The 14,536-nt window shown below is 41.7% G+C and overlaps 1 protein-coding gene across 1 annotated transcript in view; it reads left to right on the forward strand.

The window, feature by feature from the left end:
• Positions 1 to 14,536, forward strand: part of RAB7B (RAB7B, member RAS oncogene family) — a 44,605-nt gene that overhangs the window by 15,044 nt on the left and 15,025 nt on the right. Inside the window, exons 2-5 of the mRNA XM_061632126.1 lie at positions 933 to 994; positions 7,248 to 7,374; positions 10,394 to 10,609; positions 13,094 to 13,219. Coding sequence (XP_061488110.1) covers positions 933 to 994; positions 7,248 to 7,374; positions 10,394 to 10,609; positions 13,094 to 13,219 — 531 coding nt within the window. The remainder of the gene's footprint in view (positions 1 to 932; positions 995 to 7,247; positions 7,375 to 10,393; positions 10,610 to 13,093; positions 13,220 to 14,536) is intronic.

A 14,536-nucleotide genomic window follows, 5' to 3' on the forward strand; every position in this document is an offset into this window, starting at 1 on the left:
ACTTCTGCTATGCTGTGTACGGTGCATGATTCAAGATACAAGATGTGAATGAAATGGAAATGGACTGCCTTCAAGTTGATCCTGTTGGAAGTCGGGCAAGAGCAACTCCGGTTTTGTTCTTTTGTTTATTTTCCAGAAGGGAGATAGAGTTAAGGTCCTCCAGATGGCTAGGACTGACTACCTTTACCTGTGATGCTCTGACTGACTTCCTTCTGTCGCAGACTGATATGTCTTAGGGAGCTTATCTGCCCCTCCTCCTTCGCCCTTTCCCTCTTCTTCTTCGACTGTCCGAGAGAGAGGAGACACCTTCGTCTCTGCTCTCTCTCCCCTGAGCCATGACGGCAACCTCCACGCCTGGGCGTTGCGCCTCCAACTTAGTTAGTTAGAACTAGGTATGCCTTTCTATCTACTATGTATTTCTTATTTTACTAAGACTTACCAGTGATCTCAATGCAGGGTAAAAGCCTGCTTCCTTAGGTAAATGCACACACTGGCACACATGCATTTCAGACTGTTGACGTTCTCTGCTAATGTGTTTTTCAATTGCTTTTTAAAAATGTGTTTTTAAATTTGTATATTTGTTTTTAATGTTTTTAATTGTTGTAAACCACCCAGAGAGCTTCAGCTATGGGGCAGCATACAAATGCAATAAATAAATAAATAATATATATTACAAATTTACACAACAGATCCCAACTTATGATGACCCTATGAATAGAGTTTTCATGGTAAGCGGTATTCAGAGGGGGTTTACCATTGCCTTCCTCTGAGACTGAGAGGCAGTGACTGCCCCAAGGTCACCCAGTGAGCTTCATGGCTATGTGGGGATTCGAACCCTGGTCTGCCAGGTCATAGTCCAACACTCTAACCACTACACCACACTGGCTCTCACAAGATATGAATAAATGTCTTTTTCTTCTCTCCCCCTTTAGGTTCCATTCATGAATTCAAGTAAGAGAGTAGATTTGAAAATAATTATCATTGGAGCTTTGGGGTAAGCAATGTTCTTTACTTTTAGAGTTTGAACAGTCCATTTGAAGAGATGTTCAACTTATCTGCATAAGCACCGCAGTGGCTTTTTTCACCTTTGTTTGATGATAATACTGCTTATTTTATTGTATTCTATTGATTACATTTATATCCCACACACCCTCCAAGGAGCTTAGGGTACCATGCAATGTGTATATTAGTCAAAACTGCATACAAAAATGTGTTAATTAGGAGAAAGTCACACTAAAATGCTGATTAATTTTTATGAAGATTTTTTAAAAATTGTAAATTGCTCCAGATATGTGGGGAACTGAATTTAAGAAGGGAAAAATGAGAAACTGAAATTGACAGGTTCTTCCATTCCAAGTGGCAGATTAGGCTGAGAGCTGGCAACTGGCCCAAGGTCACCCAGTGAGGTTCATTTGAACTTGGGTCTCCCAATAGTCCTAGTCTGACACATCAACCATGCTAGCTGTCCGAGTTAGAAATGTTACATCACTTCATGGTATTTTTAATATGTAGTGCACCCATATGGGCCTTCCAAGAATGGAAACAAATATTTCCACTTGAGATGAGAAATACAGCTTTGCGCTTTTAATTATTAGTGTAAGATCTTATTAATGGGGCAAGAGGGACTCTCATGGTTATATCATACATTTCAGGTGGATCACAGCACAACTACACTTATTTATTGATTGACTGATTGATTGATTGATTGATCGATCGATTGATTGATTGCATTTATATACCGCCCCATAGCTGAAGCTTTCTGGGCAGTTTACAACAATTAAGAACATTAAAAACAAGTATACAAATTTAAACCATTAAAACCCATAAAAACAGATAAGCAAATTAAAAACACATGTTATTCAAATGCTGTTAAAACACCTGGGAAAAGAGGAAAGTCTTGACTTGGTGCTGAAAAGATAACAGGGTTGGCAGCAGGCGCACCTCATCAGGGAGATCATTCTATAATTTGGGGGCCAACACTGAGAAGGCCCTCTCCCTTGTTGCCATCCTCCGAGTTTCCCTCGGAGTAGGCACCCGAAGGAGGACCTTTGATGATGAGTGTAGTGTACGGGTAGTTTCATGTCGGGAGAGGCGTTCCATCATTAAACTGTGAACTGGGCTCCCAGACCTGTGTCTGCTGCACAATGCTAATTTGAGGAGGGGCATTTGCAGGAGAGAAGTAGCAGGTGGGAGGGGCACTAAATCTTTTCTCCAGTCATGACACAGGAAGCTGCTTTATACCAAGTCAGACCATTAGTCCATCTCGCTCAGTATTGTCTATGCTTATTAACAGCGGTTCTCCAGAATTTCAGACGGGTCTTTCCGAGCCCTTCTTGGAGACACCAGGGAGTGAACTTGGGACCTTCTACACGCAAAGCAGATGCTTTGCCACTTATCTATGGCCTAACCCTCCCTCCTGACTGTTTCTCCTCCCTCTCTTGATTTCCCTTTCTCTGCCCAGCTGAGTTCCTAGCACAGAAACAAGCCCAGCTGGAGAGAGAAGGCTGAGAGGGAGGGATTGTGAAGGAGAATTGGCACGGGTTAAGCACTCTGCCAATTCCTCCCCTCAAATGCTCCCTGTCCCTGCATGTGTTTGGAGAAATGCATAGTTTTCCTTAATTAAACTGTATTTCAGCCATACACAATGGAACATCATGGTAATTTAATTTACTATTTGGGGTTTCTTGGAATTATGTATCTCTAGGGAAATCATGTAGAAGTTGCATGTCTACAAGGAAAAAAAGAGGATGCATGATAGCTACATCCAATGTAATTTGATAATGACAATGACTTCCAGGCTTTCAACAATCAAGCTTAATAATTTCTGAGATATAACTATCATGACTCTTGTCATAACAGCAATATAGCCTTATAATGCCCCCTCTATGATGAGCTTCCGCCGGGCCTTGAAAACCTGGCTCTTCAGGCAGGCTTTTGGAGTGGGCTAGGTTTTATTATTGTTGCGATTTTTAATGTTTTAATGTATTTGTATGTTTTTATTTTGTATGTCGCCCAGAGTGGCTGGACAACCAGCCAGATGGGCGACTAATAAATTTAATAAATAAATAAATAAATAAAAATAATGGTTATGACAAATAATTCTCAGAAATCAATAGAGTTCTTCTCAGAAGAGCTTTTACATTGGCTCACAAGTTTAGGAAAAAGCCATATGAACTAAGATACTGTATGTGTCCTAATTATGAAAATATTGGATCAAAGAACAGAGCTCAGCCTCTCTTAAGCTGCTAGTCAGCCTTGCAGAAAATTGAATTTGTACTTGCTGGTTTTAAGAGAAATGCCACACTACAAGTGTCCATCTTTGCTATTGCTATGGCCAAATTGCATCAGAAATTTGTTGATGATAATGATAGCTTTTCAACAGGTTAAAAAGTGAGACGTTATTTTTCTTAATTTTACATATGAGGAATTTAACTGTTTACCATATCCTTGGAGCTCCCGTATTTCCCCTCTTCCCCAGGTGCAAAAAGCTGCTAAGGGAGAATTTTGATCACAAAACTGCCCATAGGAAAGGGTTAACTTTCCCTTCCCCAGTGCTACTGCTATAATCAAATCATATTATATATAATCAAAATATAATCAAATTGTATTTCATTAATCCTGCATATCCCTTTAAAAATGCTAGAGATTGATAAGAAATCTCCAATGTCCTGTCCTCCTACTGGCCCTCAGTTTAGCCCAGCGAAAGGTCAGGCAAACCTGTGACCCTTCAGATGATGTTGAACTCCCACCTCCCATCAACCCCCAGCAAGTTTGGTCAATGGTCAGGGATGATGAGAATTATAGGTCAAAGAACATCTGGAGGCCCACAGTGGTTTAGAGCAGAGGTAGTCAATGTGGTACCCTCCAAATGTTCTTAAACTACAACTCCCATAACCCCTGGCCTCTGGTTGTGTTTTCTGCAAATGATGGAGCTGTAGTTCAATGACATCTGAAGGGTACTATGTTGGCTATCCCTGGTTTAGACAAAGCAGGCTGTGTTCACAATATACATTTAAGCACATGACTCCCCCCAGAAAAATTTGGTAAGTGTAGTTTATTAAGGTTGCTGGGAATTATAGCTCCAGGATACTCTGGGAGAAGCAATGTGCTTTAAAAGTATGGTGCACACACAGCCACAGTCAGAATGTGCCAAGCATCTGATATTACCAGCACTAGGTTGAAAACACTAAATGGAGACCCAGATGCTCATACTTAAGCAGAACGCATAGACAGCAAGTAGGAACCAATGAGCAAGCCCCCTTCCCAACCCCCCCAGGAAATTCAAAATATTTGAAAGCGCATGTAATTCAAAACATGCCTTATCACGCCTTAATTATCCCTAGGCAAATTGTGTTACAGAAAAAAGGGTCAGGATAGTAAAGTGGAGGCTGAAGAAGGCCACTAGGAAGAAGGCCTGCTAAATTAAAGGGGCAGATGCGTACCTGGCAATGCTGTCATTGGCACAGGGAGAGGCTTCAGCTTAAATGTTATTCCACAGAAAACTAGACTTTTGAGCTTACAGGACACATCTTAGGTGGAGAAAAAGAAGATGGGTTCCTTGTATATAGGATGGAGCAAGCAAAACTTTGTAACAACAAAGGGATACAAACACTACAGCCACTAAAGTCTGTCTAGTGGATCATATATGCAGGGCTGGTCCTAGACCAAATGATACCACCCCAGGCAAAGGTCAGCACCACTTCCGTTTGTTCAACTTTTAACACATTGTTTTTATTGCCTTTGTAAGTCTGTAGTCCATTTCATGAAGCACAAATTGCATACAGAGTTCATCCCTGCCATGTACATTTGCACACATCGATCTCTAAATCTGCATTTATTAATTTTCTATATAAGAAAATAAAAACAAATTTGTTTCCTGTGAGCTTATAGTAGGCCTCCCGACCTACCTCGTGGCCCTGAAATGTGGGCCCTAAGGAGGGCCAATCTGCCCTGTGTTATAGATGGTACTCGAGAAAGTATTTGGAGGGCAGGGGTAATGGGTTTTTAAAATTAAAAGTATGGCCAGGGAGGGAAGGAGACACTATGTCTTCTTCTCCCCCCCAGACTGAGAGCAGACAGGTGAGGATGAAGCCACTGCTGCCATAACGGAGGTCCAGCCAGCCCAATGCAGTGCCTGATGGGAACCGCTGCCACTGAGGACCATGGCGGGATGGGGCAGCCTCTGAGGAGAATCAAGGAAAAGGAAGAAGTGCAGCCACAGTCGCCTCATGGGAGGACACCCACACCTGCCCCCTTTCTCTTTCTCTCTCTCGGCCCGCCGGCATCCACCCATCTGCACCATGGCCTAGCTCTGTCCTTGGCCCCTCATTTCACTCTTGCCCTTCCTCCCCACGCCACCAGCATCACCACCATATCCTGCATACACTAAAAGTTCGCTCCTTCCTGCCCTGTGCCCCTCCCCTTGATAGCCCCAGATTGCTCTGGGCCACTGTACCTGACTGGTAGTGATTCAGGGCTATCTGAAAAGCCTCCAAAGAGGCTTTTGCTGTGTGCACCAAAGACGGAGTGCAGCCCTTTATAATTTTAAACCTTTATAATTTTAAAAATAACTGAAATGTACTAATTTCAAGAAACTGAGCAATGCATCAATACTGAGTGGATCAGTAATAAATATAGTTACAGTAAGTGACAGCCCTAGCATGTGAAACCTAATGTTCAAAAAAGTCACCTTTTCTTGCCTTTGCCCTTGCAAATTGAAGCACTGTGAGATCCAAAAGACTAGCTAATGTCATTTTTGATGAAATAGAAAGCACTTTCTCACCAGCCATTATTAAAAAAAAGTTCTAATGAGCTTGAGCTTTGAAAAGTTGAGTGCATCACTTGCACAGATAATTATCTAGCTCACCTGCTTCTAAATCTGACCATGCACAGTGGTGCTTGTTGCACAAGCAATGTACAAAATGTCACCAGAATGGTAGCATCACATTCATATGAAAACCCAGTGACGGAGAACTTTCAGTACTCCAGATGTTATTGGAATGGACTCCAACTCCCATCCGCCCTAGCCAGCATGGTCAGTTATTGAGGATGATGAGGATGATAGTCGAACAACATCTGGAGGGCCACAGGTTCCCCTACAGAGTGATATTTTTAGATGCAACAAAAGGCACCTTCAATGTATTCCAGAAAAAGAATGGAATGGGGGAAACACAGGCTAAAGAAAATTATACTCAGGAAAGGAGCTCCAATCAGCTTGCAGAACAGACTACAAAAATCAATAGATACAGTACTGAGACAATGCTATGCCAATCAGTCAGACTGTGCGGTATATAAATTAAATTAAATAAATAAAATAAATAAATAGTTGATGTGTATATAGGTCTGTTTTATTATATTCAGTAGTCACAAGCAGGGCCGGCGCCAGAGGGCAGCCAGGTCGGTCCCTGGCCAAGGGCCCCCTAAAAGGCCCCTCCTTAGGGTGGGAGGGTAGCGCTCTTGTTCCGCGATCCACAGCAGCATCAACTCCCGATCCTGCTGCAGATTGCAGATAGGGAGCTCACAGCCCCTCCACACAGACTGCATGAGCATGCAATGCCCGTCCATACACTCCACTACCTCTACTATTGCAGTGAATGCTGTGCGCACTGTGTGTGCATACCTGCCATCAACCAAGATGGCGGTGGGGCTTCTCTAAGGAGCAGATGCCCCTACCACCATCTTGGTTGATGGCAGGCATGTGGATAGCATAGCGTGCATGCATGCCATCAACCAAGATGGCGGTGGGGGCATCAGCCCCTTAGGGAAGCCCCCACTGTCGTCTTGGTTAATGGCAGCGTGCAAGGCATTCTCATGAAGCAACGGAGAGGTAGGTGGGATGTGCTTGCATGTGGGTGCCACAGGTCCAGGCCAGGCTAGTGCCTAAGGGCCCAGTCATGCCTGATGCAGGCCCTGGTCACAAGTCTTGTATTATTGCTGGCCTTCAGTTTCATTTGTTGAAGTGAAACACAACATAGACAAGTGTCTTAACCTAGTTTTGGCTCACAGCCCAAATTCCCTAAAAATAATACTACTTTGCATTTATTTATTTTTACAAAATGTATGTCCCACCTATTTTGCAAAAAAAATTCAAGGCAGCTAACAATAAAATACAACAGTAGTAAATATAAAACAATCTACAATTCAACCAAATCTTAAATCGAGATATTAGCATGAAAACCAAGACCATAATCATAATTACAAAACAGCCACAAGAATTAAATAATCACATGTATCTTCCTTCACCCTAGTGTAGGGAAGACCTCGCTCCTCCACCAGTATGTTCACAAGAAATTTTACGAAGACTATCGAACCACCCTGGGAGCCAGTATCCTGTCCAAAGTGGTAGTTGTGGATAACACCCCACTGAAAATGCAGGTGAGAGATATCTTAATGTGTCAGATCTCCTATTCCATGTTCCAGTAGAAGTGTGTAGTTTACCCACTGTTCTAAAATGATAGGGGCTATGTGATCCTTACTGTTGCTCCTATTGATTAACTGATTTAAAAGATTCCTATATTGCCCTTCATTAGAGTTTCCAGGATAGTTTACAAGAAGATAAAATACAAATAAAATTTAAATAACAAATTAAAATATTCATTAATGCATTAAAAAAAGCCTGGGAAAATTAAAAAAGCAGACTTTCTCAGATGCAAGGGAAGCCTCTCTGCAGAAGGAATTCCACAAGCAGGGCACCAACACACTCTCACTGAGTACTTCAGGCTGATTCATCAGTTTCATAGACATTTATTGCTTGCCCTTCACTATGCAGTCCCAGGTGGGCTATATACAGCATAATATAATTCAACCTTGTAATACATAAGTTGTAATACATAACATGTAAATGGGAGGGATATTCTGATCTCATCTTCCACACCTCCAAGGCCTGTGCAGAAAGGTACATCTTGACCTGATAACAAAGTGTATACAATGGCAAGGCCAGAAGCACCTTGGAGGGAAGGGCATGCCACAATCTGGGGGCCACCACAGAAAAGGAGACACTCCTTCATGTGTTTGGGGCCAAAGTCATTTAGGGTTTCATATGTCAACTTTTTTTCTGTTTTGGAACAGTTTAATGTGTTCTGAAATTGCAGCGATTTTTATCTGTTTTAAATTTGTATTTTTCTATTTGTTGTAACCGGCCCTGGGACCTCATGGTGAATGGCAGGTTATAAATAAATAAATAAATAAAATAAGCATCTTGAACTGAGTTTGGAAGTATACCAGCTACCAGTAATGCCTACCACCTCCCTGGCTGCTGCATTCTGCACCAGTTGCAGCTTCCAAATTGTCTTCAAGGGCAGCTGCAATTAGAGTGCAAAATGGCAGGGGACCTGAAGGAGGGGCTCTGAAGATGACCTTAATGTGTTGGCAGGTTGGTATAGGAATAGTTACTCCTTTAGGGTCCTAAGTTGTGTAGGTCTTTAAGCACCAGCACATTGAATTGTGTTCAGAAATGGGACAAAAGCAAACAGAGTTCATTCATAACTGGCAGGATATTTTCACAGACTGGTCCCAGTTAACCTTGTGGCTGTAATTTGAACTAACTGATGTTTTCAACAGTCTTCATAGGCAGCCCCACGCAGAACACATTATATCAATTCTAGATGTTGCCCAAGCATGGATAACTGGCCAGACTCTTTCTGTCTAGAAAACACCAGCTTAAGCTAATGTTGTAAACTGCCTTAAGTGCAGTGATGTAGAAAAGCGGTATACAAATTAAAAATGAAATAATGAAATGAAAGACACTCCTTGCCACAGAGGATAAGGGCTCATCCAGACGACTGTAAAATGTGTGACACGCCAGCTATGTGTGTTCATTATTTTTCGGTCGTCCAAATGACGTCTCACGCTGTTACGCATTTTCGCGGGTTAAATCCGCTCCTTGCAATGCCGGCAAAAATGCGATTTGCTGTTTAAAATCGGGAATCATCTGCTGTGCCTTCAGGAGTTAGGATGCAATACCGCAGACTTTACAGCTGATGGATGGTTCTTGGGCGTTTCCCCTTGCCCCTTCTCCTCATTCCAGCCAATCACGTATCTGCACTTTTGTGCATGTGCAAGAATAAGCCCGGGAAAATGGAACCAATCATCGCAATGGTGGGGTGTTGGGGGGGGTCTGCAACTACTGCGCAGATGCATTTTATTTTTTGCCAGCCTGCAAACTGGGTGGCCGCTCTGGGTGAGATCTGCAATGCACAGCAAGTGAGAAAGGGGGGATGGTCGGTTTCAGCCTGCCTCCGAAAGCCTTGTCAATTTCATTCTACTTGCTGGGGGTTTTGCTTCAAATCAGAAAAGCATACATTCATTTAAGTGTAATATCGCAAATGCAAACAAGAAAAGGGCTTCTGGTTGGTTTCAAGCCTGCTCCGGAAAGCTTTGTCAATTTAATTCTCCGTGGGAAGGAAAGGGAGAAGGAGCGGGGGTGACACGTTTCTTGCTTTTTTGGAGAAATAAATGCATTGCCAGCGTGTGTATCTCCTTAAATATCAATAAAGGCAGAAAAGCATACATTCGTTTAAGTGTAATATCGCAAATGCAAACAAGAAAAGGGCTTCTGGTCGGAAAGCTTTGTCAATTTCATTCTCCATGGGAAGGCAGGCGTGAAACCGACCAGCAGCCTTTCCTTCCAAGGTGAGAACTCCTTTACAGCCATATTGTGCTTCGTTGCAAAGGGGGAGAGGAGCATATGTAATTTTTTTGCTGACCAATTGGTTAATAGGGGGAGGTTTTAGAGGCGGAGCTTGGAAAAAGCGAAAAGAATGTAGGGGTCTTACCGCTGCGTGTGCGGGTGCAAAAAAGCATTTTTTTTTTAATTGGGAAAGAGCAAACTAAAAGGCAAAGTGAGGACTATCAGATGACAAACCGAATATGGAAACCATGGATTATCCCGCTCCGTTTGGATAAGCCCTAACTATTCTAGCTGACAGCAAATTACTAAGAGATGTCTTAAATCTGCAACGTTAAACTCCTTCCTTTGGAGCATTAATGGCTTTACCCTGCTGTTTTTCCTCTGAGCAGCAGGCAAAAGGGCAGTGGCAATTTTCCAGGAGGGTGCATGTCTTTAGTGATAGCAATTTGTAGTAGCTGTTGCAACCACTACTGGTACTCGGAAGCTTCTTGGGCATCATAGATAGAGAAGTAATATGTGAACAGACCCTTTGTTTAGAAAATGTATAGATTGCCTAAGGGTTTTTTTTGCAAAAACCCCTAAGCGGTGTACAAAAATCATTAAAAAGAAAAAAATACAGTAAACACAATAAAATTCAAATAAAAATAATACAACAAATACATTGTAATAAATAAATACATTGTAGTTGGAACTACAAGAAACCATTGTCTTGCATCTGTAGTGGTTCAGTGCTTACAAATTTCTGTATGCTCATCCTCCTTTTAGATTTGGGATACTGGAGGGCAGGAACGATTCCGGTCCATGGTATCCACTTTCTACAAAGGCTCAGATGGCTGCATGCTGGCCTTTGATGTCACGGACATGGATTCCTTTGAGTCCTTGGATGATTGGAGGGAAGACTTTCTGCAGAAGGTTGTCCCTATGGAGCAAGGTTTCCCTATGGTCGTGCTGGGGAATAAAATTGATTTGAGGGATCGGCAGGTAAGAGAAGGAATTATGACTGAGGGGAGGAAACAGAATGGTTTATCTTTAAACATACAGTACTTGAAAATTTTACGTATCACGATTGGAGAGGAGAATTCCTCACGCTAGAAAATGATGTGAAAAGAATGCCTAGTCACTAGAAACAGTCAATGGAAGGCTTTCTGTCTCTGGCTGTTGAGCCAACATTCACACTGCTTCACATTTCTCTAACTTGTCCCATTGGTTTCAATGGAATTTAATTGTGAAGATCCGGATGCTGCTCTGTGGTACTCCAGTTGGCAGACTGGGCACTAGTAGGATCTGAGCATGTAACAGAATCCCAGTGAGCGACCCTTACACAATTCCTGCCCTAATGGTCCTTTTTGGGGGGGGGTACTACACACACACACACACACACACACACACAAGTCAACACACTTCTAGCGTTGTGCTACAGTGCTAAACTAGCCATGAGGGAAGCTGCCATCCTTTTTATTCTTTCTTAAAAAATTAAATCACATTACATATGTGAGTGTGTTTGTGTGTGTGTATGTGAGAGAGAGAGAGATCATTTACATGAAAAGATTGAGAAATATAACATTGGGTTGCATCCAAAGTAGTGCTATCACAGTCCCATCAGCGCAAGGACTACCACTAGCCCAATGGGACTTCGCCCCCCCCAAAATCTGTTCTAGGGGTTTTACCAACTCTTCAAAGCATATTTGGGGAGGGCACAATTATGGGGGAGGAGAAGAGGGGTGTCCTGTTGTGCTGAAGATAGCATTCATTGGGTACTGCCCGTTTCACCTAATTTAGAGGGGAGGGAAATCAAACTACAGAAATATTTTAATTTTATGGGGAGGAGAGAGAAATTTACAAGTAGTAGGGTATATGTACTTACTATGAGAACATTTTGCAAGAATTGAAATAAAGTTTGTTTTTTAAAAAAAGAATTGAGCCTTTAGAATGTTACCTTGATGAACAGAGGACACTGCAAAGCCGTTTCTGCATTCTTGACATCACAATTAAAGTGTCATTGTGAAGCAAAGCATAAATAATACAGTATTTTTAAAAGCTGCTTACCCATTCATTTGCCTGCTGACCAGGAACAAGAATTAATGTTGATGACATTATTAGGACTATGAATTAGGGCAGCTAAATATGAATCACTAGTAGGGCCTAATCCTGTTAGTACAAGTTAAGAACCCATTTCAAGAGCTCAGCCAATTCCAAATGGGTGAATCATGAGAGGTGGGGAGATTTCAGCTCCCTCACACCCTGCTCACTATGACAGTAAAGTGAGTCAGCAACAGAAAAGTTAATTCTTCTGAGCCAAGGGGATGGCTGGCTGGAGACTCTGACAGCACCAAAGCTCAAATTATAAGCTTTTTTGATGTTCTCCTAGGAAGACTGTATGGTAGTCACTGGAGCAGTCAAATAATATTGTCCCAGAAGGCACTCCTGTTGTGGTGGTGGAACTACTGCTTGTTCTAGCTCTAGTTCTACCTCAAATTACTGGTAAACAGCTATTCCTGCCCCTAGCTTACCTTGGGTGTTATAGGCCCTCTGGGTTTAAGGAAGGTAGCTGCACTTATTTTATTTTATGCTTATTCTTAAATTTCTATCCGACTCTTCCTCCCACAGGAAAATGTTAAAACAATACAATTAAAAATAAACTAAAAACATATTTAAAGCATTTAGAAACAATTAAAAACGTCCTCAGAGCTAATAATTTTAAGGTTGGCAGGAACAGTACATTTCAGCCATCAAATGCCTCAGTAAACAGGAATGTTTTTAAGGTCCTCCTGAAAGGTATCATGAGGGAGACTGATGAATCTCTCCAAGGAGGGCATTCCACAAATCAGAAATTGCCACTGAGAAGGCCCTGTCCTGGGTCGATGCCAAGCAGGTAGCAGCCAGTGGCGCCACCACCAAGCCCTTCTTTCACAAAACCTACATTCCTGTCCCATTTTGTAGCCTTCCTTTCCTTTCCTTTCAGAGGCAGTGTATTCTTTTTGTCCAATGACTGGTGCACATGCCCCCAGAAATACAGTTGTGGGTTTCTTCTAAAAGAATTATCCATCAACAAAGTTATCCTCTTGCAGTAAGGGTAGCTCTCTGTGGGTATAGATAGAAATATCACTTTCATTGTACTAGGTGTTGAAAGAAATGTTGTCCCTGGAAAGGACCTAATATTTGGAAACATTCTGCATCACTGGATTAGGGGCACTTCTAGATAGTTGCTACTTCCAGGTGGGATTCAGTCACATGCCAGCAAATCCAATTAAAGTTGATTTGGCACTCTTGTGCATCAAACCCAATTCCTTGCAAAATCAGACTATTTGAGATAAAGAAAATGAGGGGAAATGCCCTGGAAAGTGTAGGATATTGACTGCTTGATGCAGTGTCATCTAATCTGCCTGCAAACAAATGAGAATAAACAAGTCATCTGGAAGTGGCCTAAGATTACCTAATCAAATTCCTTCTATTTTTGTCTTGCAGGTGTCCAAGGAGGCAGCTTCATCCTGGTGCAAAGAAAAGGACATTGCATATTTTGAAGTAAGCGCCAAGAATGATATCAATGTGGTTCAGGCTTTTGAGACTCTAGCAAGACAAGCACTATCAAGGGTAAGTAGTAGTCTTGTGTCTCCTGTATAGTAAAAGTAATGCAAGAGTTCCAGGATGCTTTCACATGGCCTTGGACTTGCTGCTCCTCATTCATGCAAGTTTTTCACAGTGTCCTCACACTGTCATCCTCATCAAAATGCCATTCTATATTTTCTCTGTTTTACTGCTTCTGCGGAATTGTTGTTTTTTACCTATCAGATTGCTTGCAGAAATGATAAATCTGGGTTAAATGGGAAAATAATATAGGATGGCATTTTGATGAGGATGACATCATGTGGACACTAAGAAAAACATGCATGCATGAGCAGCCCCAAGTCCACCGTAAAGTGCCTTGTGGAAAACCTACAAAATATGAAGGCTGATGTCATTTACTAATCCCTAGTCTCTTAGCAGATGTCATCTAGGACAAGAAAGGAAACTTCTGGTGGTAAAAGTTTGGTGTCCTTCTGGTTCTATTTAAATATTTTAAAAACTGAATCCCAATTCCTAAACACTTTGTCAGATCTTAGTGGATGGGAACCTAGACCCTCTCCTCAGCTTTATTTTTAAAATGTGTATCCCACCACACACCACTAAAAAGCCCTTGTGACACCTATTTAGAGTTTTGACTTTGTTTAGAATAAATATATTGAGTTGTCGCCAACATTAGTCATACTCAGAGAGCACCCTCTGAAATTAATGGGTATGAAGTACATTAATTTCAGTGGGCCTACACTGTACTGGATACAACCCATTGTAGCTACTATTAATATAGTGGCTGCAAGCCTCAGAGCAAAGAGGGAACTTTGGGAAAGGGAGGGAGAAAGCAAGGTCTGGTTTGGTTACTGTGGTTGGAAATCTGTTCAGGTGTTTGCAGTGCTATGTGATTTGTTCTTGACCACAACTGCTGAGTTGGGATGTTGCTTAATCATCCCGCTCTGAAGTTTAATGCCTGCAGGATGTTTTACAATATATAAAACAATCAATACAACCTCCTGTAAAAAATACAGCTCATTAAAACCAAAGGGAAACACAACAGCAATAATAATAATAATAATAATAATAATAATAATAATAATAATAATAATAATAATAATAATAATAATAATAATAATAATAGGAATAGGAATAGGAATAGGAATAGGAATAGGAATATAGCTGGGAGATATCTATCTGCTGCAGTGTCTCAAAACTGTTTTTCCTCATCCTTCTGTGATTAGGGGATTCATCATCTGGAATGCAATTCTTCCAAGAGCCAGTTCTGGGAGAGAAAGAAGTAGTACGGCAGCTCTGAGGGTGCAGTTTTTCAGTAATCTTAATTCCAAATAGAAAATGGCA

This window comes from Rhineura floridana, chromosome 6 (genome assembly GCF_030035675.1).
Source record: "Rhineura floridana isolate rRhiFlo1 chromosome 6, rRhiFlo1.hap2, whole genome shotgun sequence".
Taxonomy (NCBI): Eukaryota; Metazoa; Chordata; class Lepidosauria; order Squamata; family Rhineuridae; genus Rhineura; species Rhineura floridana.